This window comes from Ceratotherium simum, chromosome 5 (genome assembly GCF_057802395.1).
Source record: "Ceratotherium simum simum isolate JZ-2026a chromosome 5, ASM5780239v1, whole genome shotgun sequence".
Lineage (NCBI taxonomy): Eukaryota > Metazoa > Chordata > Mammalia > Perissodactyla > Rhinocerotidae > Ceratotherium > Ceratotherium simum.
In genome coordinates this window covers 37,712,719-37,734,389 of record NC_141904.1, presented here as the reverse complement: position 1 = coordinate 37,734,389, position 21,671 = coordinate 37,712,719, and the positions used below count along the sequence as shown (strand labels likewise).

Sequence of the window (21,671 nt, the reverse complement as noted above, 5' to 3'; positions counted from 1 at the left end):
CTTCAAACCCTGCTTGGATCTGAGCCAGATCTGTTTTACAAACTGGGCTTCTAAGAAGGTGTCTGATGGGCCGGCCCTGTGGCTTGGTGGTTAAGTGCGCGCGCTGCAATGCTGGTGGCCCGGGTTCGGATCCCGGGTGCGCGTCGAGGCACCACTTCTCCGTCCATCCTGGGGCCGAGTCCCACATACAGCAACTAGAAGGATGTGCAGCTATGAAGCTATGACATACAACTATCTACTGGGGCTTTGGGGGGAAAAAATAAAATAAATAAAATCTTTAAAAAAAAAAGAAGGTGTTTGAACAAAGGATTCTGCAGCTCAAAAAAAAAGCAGGCGACAGGGCATGAACACAATATGAAAAATAAAAATCAGACAACTTGGTTGTGACTATAAAAACATACGAAGTCTCAATAATTGTTTAGATTAATTTAATCTAATTTTCTGAAAAGGTAATATACTCACTTGATTCAAAAACCAAAAAGCGAGTGATAGATCCCTATCTGCAAGTTCCCACTCTACCATTCACTCCCCCAGATATCCACTATTCTTTATTTCTTATGAACCTGTCCAGAGCTGCTTTATGCATGAATAAGCCAATTCAAATCTATATTTTTATTTTCTCCCTTTTTACACAAAAAGCATACTTTACACTGTTCTGTATCTTCCTTTTTTTTTTCTTTTAACCATAACTATCTTACAGATCTTTACATATCAGTAAATAGAAAACATCCTCTTTTCTTAAAAAGTAGTTGCATAGTATTTCACTGCACAGATGCAGCTTTATTTATTTCACCAGCCCTGGACATTTTTTCCTATTCTTTTACTGCTACAAGCAACTTAGAAACGAATTAGCTCATAAATATGTCATTTCTAACATATGCTAATATATCTTCAGAATAAATTTTCAAAAACAGAATAGTCGGGTTAAAGGATGAATGGGTTTGTAATCCAAACCTTTACAGTTAGACTGCCCCACACAAGGACTGTACCAATGTGTACTCTCACAGCAATGTATGAGATCTGTTCCCTCAAGTGTGCCAACAAAGCATGTTACATCAACTTTCAGATTTCTGCCAATCTAAAAAATGTCATTTCAGAGTAATTTTAATTTGTATTTATTTTATATTGAATGAGGATAGGTATTTTTTCATATGCTTAAGAACCACTTACATTTCCTCCTCTGCAAAATTTCTGTCACATCCTTTGCCAATTTTTCTATTGGGTTTTTTTCCTGCTTGTTAATGTCTAGTTCTTTTTAAATTAAGTAAATTTGCCTTTTGCCTGTGAATAAGTTTCAAATATTTTTCCCCAATTTATTACATTTTGACTCTGCTTATCATGTTATAATGAACTTACCCCTTTTTTAATAGCTTCTGGATTTTAAGTCACAATTAGAAAGAGCCTTCCATTTCAGCTTTATTAAGGAATTCGCTCTTTTTTTTTTTTTTTATGTATGCAGTACTTTTTTTTTTTTTTTTGGTGAGGGAGATCAGTCCTGGGCTAACACCTATGCTAATCCTCCTCTTTTTGCTGAGGAAGACCGGCTCCGAGCTAACATCTATTACCAATCCTCTTCCTTTTTTTCTTCCCCAAAACCCCAGTAGATAGTTGTATGTCATAGCTGCACATCCTTCTAGTTGCTGTATGTGGGATGCGGCCTCAGCATGGCCGGAGAAGCAGTGCATTGGTGCACGCCCGGGATCCAAATCCGGGCCGCCAGTAGCGGAGCACGCGCACTTAACCGCTAAGCCACGGGGCTGGCCCTCTCATATTCTCTTTTAAACTTTACGTTTCACCTCACGTATTTCAAGTTTGATCCATTTAGAATTTATTCTGGTATAAAAATAACTTTCATTTTCTAAATAGCTAGGCAGTTGTCTCTAACTTCTTCTGACTGGTTTAGGATCTTTTTTACACTAAATTCACATATGTATTTGAATCTACTTCTATTTTCTATGCTGTCTTTGGTCTGTCTAACCATGTACCTGTATTACTGTGTTTTAATTAGAGACAATATTATATATTTTAATATCTGGTGGAATTAGTTTCCCCTCACTCTCCTTTTTATTCAGTTTTCCTGGCTAATCTTGTTTGACTGTTTCTACTTCAGCTTTAGAATTAACTTGACTAGTTTTAAATGAAAATCTGTTGATTTGTTTTTTAAATCAAAATTGTGTTGAATGCATAAGTATATTTAGAACTGACATCTTTATGAAGTTGAGTCATCCTATCCAAGAACATGATACGTCTTTCAACTTCCTCAACTCCTCTTCCGTGTCCTTGAATAGTGCTTCAGTTTTCTTCATACAGGTCTCATATATGGCAAACTTATTCCTATGTATTTTACCTTTTTTTTTTGCTATTGTAAGTGGGGTGTTTTCCTCCATTATATCTTCTATATATTTATTTATATGAAAGCCATTGATTTCTACAAATTATTTTTATGATCGACTATCTTCAATAATTTTTTTTATGGGGTTGATTCTCTTGGATTTTCAAGTTGTACAATCAAAAAGTCTGTAAGTAGTGACAGACTTTACCTCCTCCTTTCCAATTTTTATATTTCTAATTTCCTTCTCTTGTCTAATTGTGGTGGCTGGTACTGCCAATATAATACTAAATAACAGTGTTGATGGTGGGAATTCGTTTGTCTGTCCCTGCCTTTAGGGGGAATGTTTATAGTGTTTCTCTATTAACCATGATGCTGAGTTTTGTACACACACACACCCCTCTCATGTTGAAGAAGAACCCATCTACTCCTATTTTGTTGAGTACCAGAATAGTTATTCTCTCAAATGCTTTTTCCTCATCTATGAAGGGAATCTTTTACTCAGATGTAAAAATACTGAACCAATCATTGCATTACTGGAATACCCACTCCCTCCTCCTTGGTCATGGTTCTTTTTTAACACACTGGTGAGGTTCAATTGCAAGTATTTTATTTAGGACTTTCACATCCACATTCATAAATGAAACTGCTCTGAAGACTATGTTTTGTTTTAATCTTTGTCAGATTTTCTTCTCAATAAGACTAATTTGGAGGTTTTTTTTTTTTTAACCTCTGGAATCATTTAAAAAACATTCTAATTATCTGCTTTTTAAAGGATTAGTAGAGAAACTGTAAAAATAACTGGCCCTGCTCTTTCTTGGGGGTGGAGGGAGGTAGCTCTTTGATAACTTCTCCCACTTCTTCTATGGAAAACGGTTTAAACATGGACAGAGAGATTAATAATGGTTAGGTTGGCAGAAGGGTTCAAGACAGGCTCATGAATATAACAGTCTCTGAGTTCTTTATGTTCATTACTAATGAACACAGGGCTCTGTATATACCTAAGAACAGTGTGACTGGATATAAAATCTTTGGTTCACATCTGCTTTCCTTCAGTTCCAATAGCAATTACTCCACTCTCTTCTAGCACGCAATGCCACCAGCCTAATTTTTTTTTTACCTTTTTATAAACTGACTTGATCTTTCTGCTTGACTGCCTAAAGCATTGTCATTATCTCTTAAGGCTAATAATCTATATGCCTTGGTGTTGACAGTTCTCGTTCATTTTTCCTGACCATAAGATATATCCTTTCAACAAACCTTCAATTCTTTTAGGAAAACGTTCTTGAGTAATATCACTAAATATTTGTTCTGTTCACTGTTTTGGTTGTTCTTCTTTGAAGGGAATCCAATTTTGCATATACTGGATCTTCTTTACCCATCTTCTCTTTAATCCTGTTTAATTCTTTCTTTACTTTGGTTTCATTTTCTTTGATTTCTTCTTTTCTGTTCTGTGTTCTTGTGTTTTATTCACTGTCTATTCTCCTTTTCGCGCCTTCCCATTTCATCTTGTATCTGTGATGGTTCTGTTCTCTTCTACTTGTTTCCTGAATTCTGACACCTCATGTTTTATCACTTCCTATTTTTTCACCATCCCCCCTTGAGTTCTGGCATTTCTGTGCCTTAGAGTTCTTGGTGTTCCTTAGAGTGACTGCTTCCTAACCTTTTTCTTTTTTTAATTCATGGTGAAATATTCATTCAGAATTTTCATCTGTTCTGTGACAGTACCACTGTGGTGAATGTTCTTCATCTATTGTTTTGTCAAATTTTGTTCATTTTTTCACCTAAATAAATACAGTACCTTAGTATCAATGCTATGTCAACTCTTTACTGATTACTCAGCATGGAATGAGTCCTATGTTACAAGACCAGCCTTCTCAATAGGCTCCTTCAGAAAGTGATTTTGTCGATATTTTCTGAGCTATTCACCCTGACTTCTCCATGGTCTGTACATCCAGTTTTATATAAGGAAACTATTTGCCACTTCAAGGTAAACTGCTTATGTTTACTGGTATTTCCTGAGATCTGCCACCTGAGCTGTTTTGTTATCATTTCTGTGATACCACTATACTTCCTACATCTAGACGTTTTACTCCTTTTCATCCTTTTGTTCTCAGATTATGCAGCTTGCTTGTTGCTTTGTAAAATACCCAGGAGGAAAGGAAGGAAATTGCTATCTCATCTTGCCAAGTTCACCCCAAGAGCCTCCACAAAGGATTTTTTAAAAGAAAAATACTATAAGTATAATTTGATACACAAAACAAACTTACTTTAAGAGTTCGTCTCTTTCTGTCTTCCGTGCAAACACTATATCACTGCATTTGTTCTGGAACCTGACTAGGATCTCAGTCAGCTCATTGTAAAACTATACGCAAAGAACAAATACAAGCAATAAATCAGAATAATTTTTTAATCTAAGGAGGAACACAATCTAATCTAATCACTTGTCAGTAATGGTTACAGCTGAAGAACTAAACTCCTCTGCATGAGACATAGTGATACCACTTAAGTCCAACAACTTAATATTAAATACAACCTAAGATTCCTAAAGAAAATAAAAATAATAAAATCATTTTTAGAGAACACCAAAAATTAAATGACAACAAATTAAAAGTTTCATGATCTCAGTGAACATGTTCCCAATTCCTAGAGAAGAGTCAACTACTTAATCAAGACATTAAACCTATTTAAGTGGAAGGATTAGATTTGCACGTTCACTTCAGAAACGCAGGCATCATTTCAGAAACTCTTGAAGTATTTCCAAAGGCTCTCTGGAGAGTTTCCTCAGCTGATCTATTTCAAGAAAGCATTTTAAACCAAATTAAAATAGTGTTTTACTATCCTCTCTATTTGGAAGGCTTTGCAGTATTTCTATCCTCTCTTCAGAGGGTTTTACATTATTATCTACTGTACTTACATCAAGATAACTTTATTCAATAATTGTTATGGAGTTAAAGTACCAAAAAGAATTGTGTATCTGAAAAACTTAAAAATCACTTGTTCCCTCAAAAGGAAAGAAACTGGTAAGGACGAATATAAGTATTTCCCTAAACTATTTAAAAGAAAGGCAAGAAAATACTTAAACCATATTTAGTAAGCACTCTGAGACTCAGGCAGATCACAAGTCTATCATCCAACCATCAGCACAGAATACAAAAGCCATAACTGCCCCCCTTCCCCACCACAAATCAGCTTTGAATTCTCATGTTCCCTCATAATTCACTCAGATTGGTCAATTTTGTATCCCCTAAACAAGTGTCATTGGCTTTTGACATCTCTGTGCAAATTCCTGCTACCTTTCTGCTTGGTGAAATATACAATTCATTCTTCAAAGTTCCCATGAAATACTGCCACCTTCATTAAGCTTCTTCCCGCTTAAAACAAACCTCTCAGAGGCAAAAGTCATCAAAGCTAACAAATTTGAGATAAAGAATAATTTGGTCCAACTAGAAATACCAATTAACTTCCCAAACTGTATTTTCACATCTATACTGGTTAGCTGTTGTTTCTTTTGTACTTCATACCTTTGTGCCCTCCTTTAAATTAGCTACAAGTTCAACAAAGTTGTCATATGCAGTAGCTAAATTCTTCAAAACTTCTTCTCGTAAGTTAGCTTCATTGTTAGATTGTTTCATTTTCGAAAATTCCTGGTGTGAGACCTTGTTAAAAGAAAGATTTATGTATTTACATTATTTATCAAATTAATACAGCTCATCATATTTTTTTTTAATTTTTTTTATTTATTTCCCCCAAAGCCCCAGTAGATAGTTGTACATCATAGCTGCCCATCCTTCTAGTTGCTGTATATGGGACGCGGCCTCAGCACGGCCAGAGAAGCAGTACGTCGGTGCGCACCTGGGATCCAAACCCGGGCCACCAGCAGCGGAGCGCGCGCACTTAACCGCTAAGCCACGAGGCCCGCCCAGCTCATCATATTTTTATTGATACTTTTCCAACTATGAAAATCATATGACTACATGCAGGACTTACTAGAAATTTACCTAATATAATATTTCTTCTGGGGTAATATGGTACTTTAAATCTTTTCTTAAGTAAAAATATCAAAAATTCAGTGGGTGTCAAAATATAACCAATACTGACTACACATTTCTAATAATACGTAACACTTGCCAAAAACACAATCCTAAAAGGACATCAATTTAGTCCAGGCTTATCTTTTATGTAATTTTTTTAACATAAATCTTATTAAAGTATATAGACTTTACCTGAATATTTTTAAGAAGTTCTTCCTGTTTCTTTAGAGATTCTTGGACTTTGGCTGTAAGACCTCCATAGATTCGATCCAGTTCAGTAACAGAAAGAGCTTCTTCATTTATCACACCATCTTGAGCCAGAGCAGTCAAAAACTTGCTTGTCATGTCAAAATTCACAGATTTCAGGTCATTCTCCAGCCCCTCTCTTTCCTTCTTTACTTCATCAAGATTTGTCAATAAGGATTTTAAGACATTTACAACCTAAACAATGAGAAAAACCTTAATTGCCCAAAAAGCCAGAAGCCAATTTCAAAAACAGAATTACACACATAGGTTCATCCAGGGTCAGGGAGAGATGATTTCTCAGAAGGCCAAGTATAACCTGTTTATTTACATACAGATGTTGTACCTTTAGTGGACTCAGATTATAAGAGCAGCAGCAGCAATAATGATAACAAGAGCAAGAGCTATGATTTACTGAACATTTATTATGTGCCAGGCACCACTCTAAACACTTCATGAATATAACAATGTATTCTTACATTTATTACCTCTATTCCATAGATGGAGAAACTGAGTCTCAGAAAAATTAAGTAACATGCCCAAGGTTATACAGCTACTAAAGGAGCAGAGGTAAAATCTGAGACCTCAGTCTGCCTACCTCCAAAACCAAACTTTAACCACTCAACACTATACTGTGTCCCTCTCATGACTTTGAGATAGGGGAAGGTATATTTTTGCTAAGTAAGTAGATACTCTATTTTGCCAACATAGAGAGATTGAGAGAGAGAGAGAGAGAGAGAGAGAGAGAGAGAGAGAGAGAGGGAGACAGACATAGAGAATAGAAACAGTGATAGAGATATACATGGAGAGAGCATGAGAGAGAGGTAGCGAGAAAGCTATAAACCATGTTTATTTTATACACTGGGAGAGAAAGAAGGAGAGAGGGTTCTTGTATATCTCTTCATATCATGAGTTTTACCTCTCTTATTCAGTCCGTGCAGTCTCTGACTAACATACACATGATTCATAAACACCCCTTTATGGTAAGACTGTTACAGTGTTCAAGTACCCTCTAATGCCACTTATAAGCTGCCCCCTTTCACTCACATCTCTTCACATTTTCTAGGGCCACCAGGGAGAACACCAACCCCAAGCCCCCTATTGTGCTTGCCCCAGTGAAGCTCACAGAAAAAAAGCTGAGGGAAAGACAAAGAAAGAAGACATATCCATGAACCCCCTCTACATTCCTGCCTTTCTTCTCACCAGCAGCATTTCCAACTCCAAGGGATCTCCTCACCTGCTGCCTGTTTCTAAGAATTTCTGCCCTACTCTTCATTCCACAGTCCTAGTCAGCTCCTTGACAGGAGTGCCCAGAGTAACCTTCATTTACGAAGACCAAAGACCTGAGGAAATGTTTAAAGTTTCTTCTAAATTTTACCACCCACATCTCCTAAGTGTCCTAACTTAAATTCAGTCTTTTAACATTCAGAGCAGTGGAAAGAAATACAACTCCTAGAGGTCCAAGAAGCATCAAACCACAGACACTCTAAAAGGAAGGAAGAAGAGAAAGAATCGTACCTGGATGGACATGGCAAAAGCTGTTTTAAGGGATCGGGTAGAATTTGATGTTAGACAACGTGGTAAAAATCTTGCTTCCAAATGACTTCCAGGATACAATGTTAAATGAAAAAAAAGGTGCAAAAGCGTATATATAGAACGTTGCATTTTGAGTAAGAGAGAAGGGAAATCAGAATACAAAAATATACACACATATATTATCTATGTACGTGTCCATATGTCTTTTTTGCAAAAAGAAAAGCACTAAGGAACAAACCAGAAACTACTGAATATGGTTACTTACAGAGAGTGGATGGGAACAAGGAGAAAAGAATCGGGATGAGATTTCTCTTCACATACCTTTTGAATCATGAACATTTTTTATACATTCAAAACACAAAATTAAATCTAAACCTGAATAAAGAAACAAATGAACCTAGTTGTCCATCAAAGTGAAACATAATTACCTAGGAAAAAGACTCCAACTCTGACTATACTCCCTTAACGGAAGTAATGGACTCAGTTACTGTGTAACCAAGGGCAGGAGACTACTTGGAAAACAAGTAGTTTTCCAAGTTTCTCATCTGCAAAGCAAAAATAGTAATCTCAGGACTGCTGTGAAGACTGAAACAATCCATATAAAGTGCTCAATGTAATTTCTAACACAGGGTAAGTGTTCAATCAGTAGCAGCCATTATTATTAAGTGGTAGTTGTTTAACTCTATACTTTGGGTACATTATGGGCTAAAGAGGCCTAAGCATCCAAGCATTCAGACAGTAACAGAGGAACAATGAGCAAAGATTAAGAATTAAAGTATCCTTTCCTTTGCTGAATTATAGCTACTTCTGTAATTACGTGACACATTTTGTAATGGGGGTGATGCAACAGGATATAAATTTTGAAAGATACTGACAGTATTTTCTGTTAGCACATTTATGATAATGGAACCTCAACTATAACTTTGACCCTATGTGAAGGTTGTCTGGCTATTAGAAAAATAAGAAATATCATTTTTATCTCTCTATAAGTTATGTCCAATCAAAGCTAGAAAGAAAAAAAAAATTAGCCAAGTAAAATAAAGCTTGGGGAGAAACAGGAATATGCAGAACTGGTTTAAAAAAAAAGTCTAGTAAACAAAGCTGAAAGTCAGGAACACTATAACACTATTACCTTGAAATGGAGAGAATGTCTCTTACATAGTACTGAAACTAAGATCCTCTCATCAAATAACAGGCCAAAATTTTGGTGATAATACCCTTAGGTTAGCTAATAAGTAATATGAGAAGATACGCATGGTTCATATGGACACAACTTCATATTCAGAGAACTAACTATACACAGGGCAGCAGAATAATGTGGGAGAGAACCCCATTAGGACTTTAAGAATCACAATTTCCAATATCAGCTCCATTATGAAGGAAAGTTAACTTCCTTTCATGGCAGTCAGTTTTCTAATTGGAGTGGTAAACAAGGACCAAATAGCTATTTAATAAGTCCTATTCTATTCGAAAATGCTATGATTCTAAGTCTCTGAAAAAAATGCCATTTGAAACAACTGACTTATAAATAAACTTTTAGACCACCCCACAAAGATAGAAAAACATTCCTTGTACGACAAACATCCTCTTTTTTTTTTTAACTGTCATATATACTAGTTTAACTGTATTTTAGATTGCATGATACTGGCCTCATTTTAACAGAGTGAATACAGTAGAAAATGAATTAAACTGCTTCCAAAAATAAATTACCAGGAGAGTAAGAAAAGGAAACCACTACCTAAACTTTCTTATAAACTCAAGTTTGAGGCTTAATATGTTATCAAGTTAAAGTATTTAAATTAGAATCCCTATGCACCCCCATGTTCACTGCAGCATTATTTACAATAGCCAAGATATGGAAACAACCTAAATGTCCATCAACGGATGAATGGATAAAGAAAATGTCACTCACACACACACACACACACAGCAATATTATTCAGCCATAAAAAAGAATGAGAAAATCTTGCCATTTGCAACAACATGGATGGATCTTGAGGGTATTATGCTGAGCGAAATAAGTCAGACAGAGGAAGACAAATACCATATGATCTTGCTTATATGTGGAATCTAAAACAAACAAAACAAAAAACAAGCTCATAGACACAGAGAACAAACTGGTGGCTGCCAGAGGGAGGTGGTGGGCGAAATGGGTGAGGGAAGTCAAAAGGCACAAACTTCCCGTTATAAAATAAATAAGTCATGAAGATGTAATGTACAGCATGGCAACTATAGTTAATAATACTGTACTATATTTTTGAAAGTTGCTAAGGGAATAAATCTTAGAAGTTCTGATCATAAGAAAAAAAAATTCCCTAACTACGAATGGTGAGCCACATTAACTAGACTTATTGTGGCGATCATTTCGCAATATGTACAAAACTGAATCATTATGTTGTATACCTGAAACTAATATAATGTTGTATATCAATTACACCAAATAAAAAAATTAAAAATTAAAAAAATAATTAGAGGGGGGCCGGCCCGGTGGCGTAGTGGTTAAGTTCACGTGCTCCACTTCAGCGGCCCAGGGTTTGCAGCTTCAGATCCCGGGCACAGACCAACACCGCTTCTCAAGCCATGCAGTGGCGGTGTCGCACATAAAGTAGAGGAAGATGAGCACGGATGTTAGCCCAGGGCCAATCTTCCTCAGCAAAAAGAGGAGGATTGGCTTTGGACATTAGCTCAGGGCTAATCCTCCTCACACAAAAAAATAATAATTAGAATCCTATACTATTTACTTCTGTCTTATAAACAGCTCCAATTAGCTTTCAACTGCAATTAATTGCATGCTTTTATTAAGTTAGGCTGCCAATGGTTATCATTCAATCAACAAATACTTTTTGAATCCTTATGTGTGGGATACTGTTCCAGGTTCTAAAATACAACTACTAACAAAAACAGACTCCTTTCCTTCATTTAGGGGGTTGTGGGGGGATTAAACAAATACACAAAAATAGAGTAATAAGGTAGACAATGACAAAGAAGGGGAAATGGTGACATCTGAGGCTTTAATGAAAACGAGGTAGTAGCCGTGCAAAGGGAAGAAAGACCCCAACAGAAGGAAAAGCAAATGTCAAAGTCCTGAGGCAGGAACAAGCTTAGCACGTTCAAAGGAAAGAAAAAAAGGCCAGTCTGGCTGAAGCATAGTAAATAAGACAGAATGCAGGGAGATGAGGTCAAACAGAAAGGCAGGAATGAGACCACCTAGGCTGTATGCATCTCATCTTTCAGACCAGGGGCTAGCAAATCTTTCCTGTAAAGGACCAGATAGAAAATATTTTTGACCTTGTGAGCCATAGACTCTGTTGCAACTATTTAATTCTGCCTTTGTAGTGCAAAAGCAGCCTAGACAAAACGTAAGTGAATGAGTATAGCTATATCCGACAAAAATTTATTTATGAGCAATGAAATTTGAATTTCATCTAATGTAAACATGTCATGAAACATTATTCTTTTGACTTTTTTTCAACCATTTAGAAATGTAAAGAGCATTCTTGGCTTGCAGGCCATACAAAAACAGGAGGCAGGCCGGATTTGGCCCAGGCCATTTTTGCCAACTCCCATTTCAGATGATTAACACTTTCTGTAGCATCAAACAGCACCAAACACATTTAGGCACATAAGAAACGCTCGCAATAAAATTTTCAACTTTACTTTTCAAACCCTGTCATTTTTTGTGTGTGTGTGTGAGGAGGACCAGCCCTGAGCTAACATCCAATGCCAATCCTCCTCTTTTTTTTGGCTGAGGAAGAATGGCCCCAGGCTAACATCCGTGTCCATCTTCCTCTACTTTATATGAGACGCCGCCACAGCATGGCTTCACAAGCGGTGCATTGGTGCGCGCATGGGATCCAAACCAGTGAACCCTGGGCCACCACAGTGGAGTGCGCACACTTAAGCTCTTGCACCACCGGGCGGGCCCTGTTACTTTATTTTCAGAAAAGGCAGACGTGAGAATATCTCTACAACAACAGAACAGCAGGAATCTGACTGCATTTACCCTACAATAAAGCTAACCTAGAGTTTTCCATCTCTCTCTGTTAGGGACCACAGTGCCATAGTTCCTGGCATATGGTAGGCCTTCAACAAATGTTTGGTGAACAAATGAATGAATAGATGCCAGCCACTCTCAACACTTGTCTATACACTTTCTGCTATGAAAAACTATGAGTAAAAGCTGTGTGTGCAGATCATTCCCTAGTCTTATAAGGTGCCTTTGTGTGAACCAGAAAAAGCACCGGGGGGGGGAGCACATAGCTTTGGACAGTGCTATTTTATGCACTACCTCTAAGGAAATTAAGATTTTTTTCAAAGGCACCCCTCCATCACCCCAGGCAGATGCAACACTGTGAGTATAAGTGCATATCACCTTTGTGCAAAGAAAAAGATGCCCCTACTTCTTTGCACAATCTTCTTCTTTGCACAAACTTCTTTGCACAAACTTCTTTGCACAAACTTCTTCTGGGCAGACTCGGCCCTACACTAGGGCCAAGGCTTGGCTGGCTAAGTGTAGACTAGATTCCAGACCCCAGGTGATCAGAGGTACACAATCACAAGCAGTGGTCCTAAGTATTTTAAAAAGGATCTTTAAATACAAATTACCAATAGCCTGCAAAATTTTTCAGAATATCTAAACCCAGATGCCCAAATAGAACAAAAAATAACCAGAAAGTAGGCTTCTTCATAATAAAAGAAAAAAACAGCCCTACTATTAAGTTTGAACCTCTTAATAAAACATGTACTTTGTATCACTTTAATACTCAGCAATTCAATGACTGAGTTATCATTAATGATAAAACTCACAATTTAATGATAAAATTTTAATTTAATCATAAAAGTTTAATCACAATTTAATGATAAAAACTCTGGCTAAAATGTGTCATCAACTACTATGACAGCTATCTGAAATAGCTTTGATAAACATGATGTTTGCCTTTTCTGATAAAGGCACATGAATAAATATATACAGCAATAAAAATGTTTTGGTTACCTCTATCCAGAAAATCTAGCTTCAGTAAAATAACTTCATATTGACTATAAAAGTTTTCTTCCCCTATGTAATACCACTATAGATTAGCAAAAGCAGCTATTACTACAACTGAATAAAATAACAAATCGGTGCATGCTACTTTTGACTTTGCTCAACACAAACCACTTTTGCTTTCCCACTGAAAGCAGGAGAATCAAAGGACAAAAGCCACAGAAGTTCTAAGTCATGCACAAGACAACAAAAAGAAAAAGGAGAAGATATGAAACTGTTCTTTTTTCTAAAATTAAAAAAAGGTCCAGAATTTGTTGCTATTCTGTGGATCTGAAGTCTCTGTTCTTCACAAATTAATCTTCTGACCACCTGCCTTTTCTCCCCCGTTTCCTCAAATCACCTAACTGATATTCTTGGTTCCATCTGGTTCCCTCCCCTCTAGAGATTCAGGTTCTGCGCACATTCAACTATGCAGTCGTCTCTTCACTTTGGGGGCTGGTTTCCACGAAACCTCTGGTAGCGTCTCTGGACACACCCACTCACTGGGTGTGTTTCAGATCCTACAGATGTATACTTTTTCTCCTGTCTACTCCGTTCTTATAATGAGCCAACTTCTTAAGAAGCCTCCTAAGAGAGGAGTTCCAAAATGCTAGAATTTAAGTACTTGGTCATCTAAATCCTCACAGAATACTTTCTATAGTTATAACACTTTTAAATTTCTGCCCTGTATTACAGTTATCCTTGTATGTGTCTAATCTTCCACAATGGACCATAAATTGAGGGTAAAGGCTGTGTATGATTCATTTGTTAATTCTTCCAAGTACCTAGCCTAGTGCCTTACACAGAGCTGATACCCAATAAGTCTTGGTTGAATAAATTAATGAAAGGCTTCTGTGGAAAGACAAATAAGGAACAACACTGATAACTTTTGAGAACTAGTGTCCCAGGAAATTCACCTTTTTCAAGAAGTTTTCAGCAATACTTCTTGCCCTTTGGCTTATCTTCCTGTGCACTTTAGAGCCTCTATCTTATCCTACTACATTACCTCACAGTGAACAGCCACTAAATCACACTTGCACTTTCTCCTCTTTTAGGACTTTCTGAATCAGACGCCACACTACTGATTTTCTCTTTCCTGTCACCAGTAGAAATGCCATGATGATGTTAACCATTTATTAATGGTTAACCATTCTTAATGATGTTAACCATTGACACCTTGTCAATCTTCCCTTCAGAAGGGTCCCAGCAGAACATGGTGGAAAGCAGTATAGAATGATGTAAGAAACAAAGAATTTGTGGTCAGAAGAGTATCTGGCCAAACCCAGTCCTTCCACTTCAGGGAAGTTTCTACACTTTCAAGCCTTTCTCTTTTATGAAACCTGAATTAAACACTGTAAACATATTAAGTATCTAGAATATAGTACTCAGCTCATAGGAGGCATTCAATAAATGGAAATTATTATTACAGGATAGTAATATTAATGGTATAATTACCTATTACACGGTATATATATCATGCTACTTTAAATATAACAACCTCAATTTACATCAGCATTTTTTAAAAGATGGCAATAAGAAAGAAATTGGCAATTCATTGTACGTAATGGCTTGAACACAGTTTTCATAAGCAGATGACCACCCACATCAAAATGCATCTTCTCACCTCACTGCCCTGCATGGTCTTTGCTGGGTTAGCAGAGGGGATGGCAGCATTCAGCTCAGGCTCTGGCTTACACAGAAGTGCAATCGTGTCACGGTGAGACTGATAACGTTCTTTCACTTGTCCATCTGCTTGCACAGCCTTATCCAAAACTGTTCTGAAATTGGTTCCCTCTGTGGGAAAAACAATGTTACAAGAGCACAGCATTGATTTTAACAGTAATGTTTATGGGCCGGCTGTACTTCTAGTTCTGTTCTCTAACTTTACTTTTTTCCCTTTCTATAGGCCCCAATTCACTAGATAGAAACTGAGCTCCCGTCATCACTGCATTTTTGTTTTTGGAAAAATGACAAAATCAATTACAAAGCCAAAGCACAAATATACCTTAAAATACATTTGTGGTTACTGTCCACCAAATAAAAGCTAATCGACATTAGCCTAATTTTTTCCTACAACTCATGAATATAGGAAGAAATCATTCACTCCAAAAATTGTTACAACTTAATTAAAATTCTGCCTCTCAAAGGATCACTGCTTCAAAGTGGCCTAAAAGAGGCAGTTATATTTTTAGAAAAATCTCAATAGTATTAACTCCTTTTACAGAGAAATAAGTCTCTAGCTACCATAAAGATGTCGTTTATCTTAACAAGCACAAAATCCTTATAATCAAAGTCTTAAAAATAATAATTTGGCTTCAAATTAACCGTTAAAACTCATCTTTTACCACCTGGGATTCACTACTAAGTGAAATGAAATTACAAAACCATTCATGTAATATGATCTCATTTATGTTTTTAAAATATGCACCGGGGTTGGAATAGGAAAAGAGAGTTATATAATCATTTTAATTTTCACTTTATACTCTTTTTAAGAATCTGAACTTTATATAATGAACATGGATTAACTTTATTTTTTTTATCTTACACTGAACTGAGGAAAAACACCGGGGTTTTCATAATAGCACACAGTTTCAGTAAAAAAAGGTTTACAACTGAGCCTAATTTAATCAAGCAAAAGATGCAAACTGGGAATTTATTCAAGTGGAAGTCATTTATGCACATTTTTACCTGCTCTTAAAGGCTTGTAGAGTTCACTGGATGGTGTCCTTTGCCAGCGTTCTTTGAATTTTGCTCTTAAATCATTGTCAGTTGCTTCTTCTTCATCCAACAATCTTAATGACTTTTAAAAAAGAGGCAAAGCAACAATGAGATATCATTTCTCGTATAAAAAATTTAAAACATTTTAAAAATGATCATACTCAATAGGTGAGAATTTGTGAGATGGGAATACTCCTACATTACTGGTTAGAATATAAATTGGTATAATTTTTGTTGCAGAAATGTAGTTATAACGTATTTAACAAAGTCTTGTAAAATTTAAGGCTAGTTTAGCCATTACTTTACTTAGTAAGATTAAAAAGGAAGAATAACTAAGAGCTTATGTACATCCACATACCAAGACTACTTTAAACAAAGACTTGTTTTAAGCTTAAAATAAATAGAGTCTTTGGACCTTAGAAGACATAAACAAAACGAAGGGAAAACTGATTAACTACATGAAAATAAAACATTTAGATCTCTATCCCAGTACAACAAACTGAAAATTAACATATAAAAATGTTTTTTTCATGCACAGCTGAGAAGACAGGATAGTAGGGAGCCAGAAACAAGAAAGTGCTAATCTACCAGTGGCAACAAGTCGAGAGCCAAGAGTATCTGCTAATCCCTGATAGCTTAGAGCAGAGGTCTGCCAACTTTTCTGTCCAACACTGGAGTTAATATTTTAGGCTTTGTTGGCCACAGTTTCTGTCACATATTCTTCTTTTTCTTTTTTTACAACCCTCTAAAAATGGTAAAAATTATCCTCAACTATACAAAAATAGGCCACAAACTATAACTGGTCCACCGTTAGTAGTTCACCAACTACATAGTACACTAATGGCTTAGAATGTAAATTTAACAAACCATGAGTAGAAGAGAAGAAACACAGGTAGGGTTTATGAGAATACGAGGTCCTATCAAAGGCACTATCCTCCCGCAAATTGGCACATGTCCAAATGGGTGGCACTCAGGGGATGAATTTTTAAAAAGGAAACTTGTCCAACAGAAGGCAACTTACCTGACTGGACTTCGGCTCTAAATAGAAAAGAAAAGAGGTATCACCTAAGAGTCCTAATCAAAAGCCCCAACTGGGGACTAGAAAATCACACGACCTGCATGACACAAAATCCTAATATGAACTTCTGATTAAAAGATTATGCATAATGAAGCACAGAGCAACAGAAAATAAGAGGGGATAAGAGACATGGAAAATAAAGTGAGATGATTCAAGAAAGAGATAATAATGAGAACAGGAGAAAAGCAATATTCAAGGAAGTTTTTAAAAACTAAGAATTTTCCAGGATGGATGAAAAGACACAATCCTCAAATTCACTGGATCCAATGAAATATCAAGCAACTTAAACGAAAGGAAATCCATACCCAGACACATCATAAAGAAGAAAAATAAGAGTGTACAAACTTTGTGCTACTGTTTAAAAAAAAAAGTAGAGAACAACTCAATAAAACCAGGAAAAGGGGGAGAGGGGCAAAAAAAGGAAATATATAGAAACACAAGAGTGAGACAAGTAGAAATACCAAATATACAACATGATTCCAAATATATGAATAATCACAGTCAATATAAATGGATTTAACCCTCCACAGATAGAGACGAAGACTGTCAAACTAAATTAAAAAGAAAAATCTTGCTATGTGCTATTTACAAAAGACACAACCATAAGGACACACAAGTTGAAAGTCAGGCAAAGACATTACAAGAAGAAAACTATAGACCAATATCCCTTATAGATGCAAAATGCTCAACAAAATACTACCAAACTAATTCAGCAGCACATAAAAAGGATTTATATACCATGACCAAGTGGGTATCCCAGCATTGCAAGGATGGTTCACATTGAAAAATCAATCAATGTAATACTCTGTATCAGCAGGATGAAGGAAAAAAACATACGATCATCTCAAGATGCAGAGAAAATATTTGACAAAATCCAACACCCTTTTATGATAAAAACACTCAACAAACTAAGAACAGAAAGGAATTTCCTCAACGTGATAAAGGCCACCTATGAAAAACCCACAGCTAACACCATACTTAATAGTGAAATACTGGATGCTTTCCCCCTAAGAGCACAAACAAGACCAGGATGTCTGCTCTCACCATGTCTATTCAACATTGTACTGGCCAGGGCAATTTTAAGCAAGAAAAAGAAATAAAAGGAATCCAAAACTGGAAAGGAAGAAGTAAAACTAACTCTACTTGCAGATGACATGACCTTATATACAGAAAATCATAAGGAATCCACAGAACAACTATCAGAGATAATAAAAGAATTCAATAAAGTTGCAGAATAACAACATCAACTTACAAAAGCAACTGTGTTTCTATATTCTAGCAATGAACAATCCAAAAAGAAAATTAAGACAACAATTCCATTTATAATTGCATCAAAAAGAATAAAATACTTAGGAACAAATTTAACCAAGGAGCACAATGAAAACTAAAAAACATTGTTGAAACAATTAAAGAAGATCCAAATAAATGGAAAGACATCGCGTGCTCTTGGATTGGAAGACTTAATATTGTTAAGATCAGTAATACTCCCCAAATTGATCTAAACATTCAATGCAATCCCTATCAAACCTCCAACTTAAGGATTTTCTATATATAAGGTCAAATCAAAACCACAATGAGATACCACTTCATATCCACAAGGATGGCTATAATTTTTTTTTAAAAAAAAACAGAAAATTATAAGGGTTAGGCGAGGATGTGGAAAAATTGGAACCTTCATATACTGCTGGCAAGTATGTAAAATGGTGCACCTGCTCTGGAAAACAGTTTGTCCATTCTTCAAAAAGTTAAACAGAACTACTGTATGACTCAGCAACTCCACTCCTACATATATACCCAACAAAACTAAAAACAGTGCTCAAAAAAACTTCTTCACAAATAGCAGCTTATTCAGAATAACCAAAAAGTAGAAACATCCCAAATATCTATCACTGATAACAGACAAACAAAATGTGGTACATCCACACAATGGAATTCAGCCATAAAAAGAAATGAAGTACTGACATGAACTTGATGAATTTTGAAAATATACTAAGTGAAAGAAGGCAAACTCAAAAGACCACACACTGTTTATACGAAATGTCCAGAATAAGCAAATCTACAGACACAGAATTCAGATTAGTGGTTGCCAAAAACAGGGAGAAGGGGAGAATGAGGAATGACTGCTAATGAGGTTCTTTTGGGGGTGATGAAAATGTTCTGAAATTAGATAGTGTGGATGCTCACACAAAACTGTGAATGTACTAAAAGCCACTGAATTGTACACTTTAAAGAGGTTAAAATGATGAATCTTATGTTCTGTGACTTTTACCTCAAAATAAAACACACATGCAGTTGTGAGATAAATATAGGTGATTTTTTAAAAGAACCAATTAGATATCTTGGAAATAAAAAATATCAATGAAATTAAAAAAAAAAACAACTCAGTAGAATGGCTGAAGACACAGCAAACAGCCAATTAATGAGCTGGAAGGCTGGCGTGAGAAAGTCTCCCAGAAAGAACAACAAGAGCACAAAGAGAAAAAGTAAAAGAAATGTTAAGAGATATGAAGAACTGATCCAGAAGCACCACCATCAAGAATTCATTACGAGAGAATGGAGAAAAAGGAGTAACTGAAGAAACAGAACCCACGGACAGGGATCCAAGATTGAAAGGGCCCAAGAGGTCCCAAGCAGGATAAATTTATTATCTACTAAATTAGTGGACACTTCAAAATTTCTGAAAATCAAGACTAAAACTAAATTCCTAAAAGCTACCTGAGAGAGGAACACTCAGTGTATCAGCTTCACAACCTACTTACTTCACAACTTACAACTTACTTAAAATGAGACTCTCCAAGTACAAGTGACAGAATGATAGTGACTCGAAATCACACAGCTGTTAGAAACATCAAATAAGATCGATAGAAGTACCCCTATTAAGACAAGCAGACAACAGACATCATACGCACTAATAATGCCAGTAATTCCGTAATTATAAGATGAGCTTTTTTCACATATTTCTAATGAAGATGTTCCCCACAATTTATATAGTTATTTCATTAGGCAACGTTCTTTTTCCAGAAAACTTATTTCAAAATCAAATACGCATCTTCCAATCAATGACATCTTAAAATCAAGGAAATATAGTAATATCAATATTTAAATAACTATTAAGTAGTAAGCACATGTATGATCCCACTTCACAACTATCTTATGTGCTAAATACTATTATCCCCACTTCTTGGATGAGTAAACTGAGACGTAAAGATGTTAAGTAATTTGCCCAAGGTGACAGCTAGGAGTAAGAATTGGGAATCAAGCCCAAACATAACTCCACATTCTGAAACCTTAACCACTGAATTATGTGTAAACTATAAAATATTAAATAATGATTTATTACTACAACATCTACTTACTAAATGCCCCAGACTGCTTTCCATTTGACTTGCTACGCCTCCTGCATTGTCCAGTGTTTGTCTTTTCCCTCACTATCATACGATTGATTACTTCTTGCTGCTTTCACTTACGTGCAATCTTCAACAGAATTCTCCACCTTTTTCTCCCTATGTCTGTCTACTGTTCTAATGTCCTTTCAACTGCAACACCAGATAACAACCTTGTTTGACCCACAGATCAACAAATTTTAAAGGACTATAAGGTATTCTCATGAATAAAGTCTATGACCTTAAGAGCAGTGTTTGTCAAATTTTAATGTACACAAAAATCTCCCTGGGATCTTATTAAATGCAGATCCTAATTCTGTAGGTCTGGGGTGGGGTTTGAGATTCTGCATTTCTAACAAGCTCAGCATAGCAAGGCTTTGGTACTGAACTATGTAACACCAATTCTGTTTGCTTTAGTTTTTCTGATTATTGACTACATCTACATAGGTAAAGTTGATAATGTTGATTGTATAATTAATGTAGAGCCCCTCATGAATCAGATTTCCCAGGCCCATAATGCAGTAAGTTTCTTTTTTTTTTCTCCCTTTTTCTCCCCAAAGCCCCAGTAGATAGTTGTATGTCATAGCCGCACATCCTTCTGGTTGCTGTATGTGGGACACCGCCTCAGCATGGCCAGACAAGCGGTGCGTCGGTGCGCACCCGGAATCCGAAGCCGGGCCGCCAGTAGCGGAGCGCGCGCACTTAACCGCTAAGCCACGGGGCCGGCCCCCTGCAGTAAGTTTCCATTTAAGTTTCCTAACCTTTTTCAATAGCTGATCTGCACTGAAAGGTGAATAACTACCACTACTACCATCATCATCATAAAAATTATTATAATTAATAATGTAATAGTAACAACAGCTATAATTTATTAAGCACATACTATGTGTCCCACAGGCTAGGCATTTCAATGTTTTACTTTAGCTAATCCTTTAAATAACATTGGGAGGTAAATATTCGCATCCCCAAGGTTCACACCGTCATAAATATTTAAGTTCTTTAACCCTGCCCCAAAGTGCTTGGAAATGATATAAACAGTATCTTCTGAAAGTTAACTGAAAAATCAAAACATCATGGATTAAAGCATTGATAACAGAAGTCACCTAAAAGAAATGTGACTCCTAAACTGACAAAAGCCAATATAACCAGTTTGACTACATTTACAGCTAAAAAAAGAAATGTATCAATTAGGGGAAAGAGGTGAAGGTGCAATAAAAGGAGAATAACATTGGCAAACAGTTGGCTTTAGCCAAAAAACTTGAGCATTCCATTCCTATTGACAAAATGCCTTCTCTACTGAAAGATGGATGCAGTGGGTTTATAAAAC

At 36.2% G+C, this 21,671-nt stretch overlaps 1 protein-coding gene across 2 annotated transcripts in view; it reads right to left on the bottom strand.

The window, feature by feature from the left end:
• The window catches only part of PDCD6IP (programmed cell death 6 interacting protein), a 67,177-nt gene that overhangs the window by 6,919 nt on the left and 38,587 nt on the right, over nucleotides 1–21,671 (bottom strand). For both annotated transcript variants that reach the window (XM_004419474.3, XM_004419475.3), the window contains exons 11-15: nucleotides 15,854–15,965; nucleotides 14,790–14,959; nucleotides 6,556–6,804; nucleotides 5,854–5,988; nucleotides 4,600–4,694 (exon numbers count right to left, since the gene is read on the bottom strand). In XM_004419474.3, coding sequence (XP_004419531.1) covers nucleotides 4,600–4,694; nucleotides 5,854–5,988; nucleotides 6,556–6,804; nucleotides 14,790–14,959; nucleotides 15,854–15,965 — 761 coding nt within the window. The remainder of the gene's footprint in view (nucleotides 1–4,599; nucleotides 4,695–5,853; nucleotides 5,989–6,555; nucleotides 6,805–14,789; nucleotides 14,960–15,853; nucleotides 15,966–21,671) is intronic.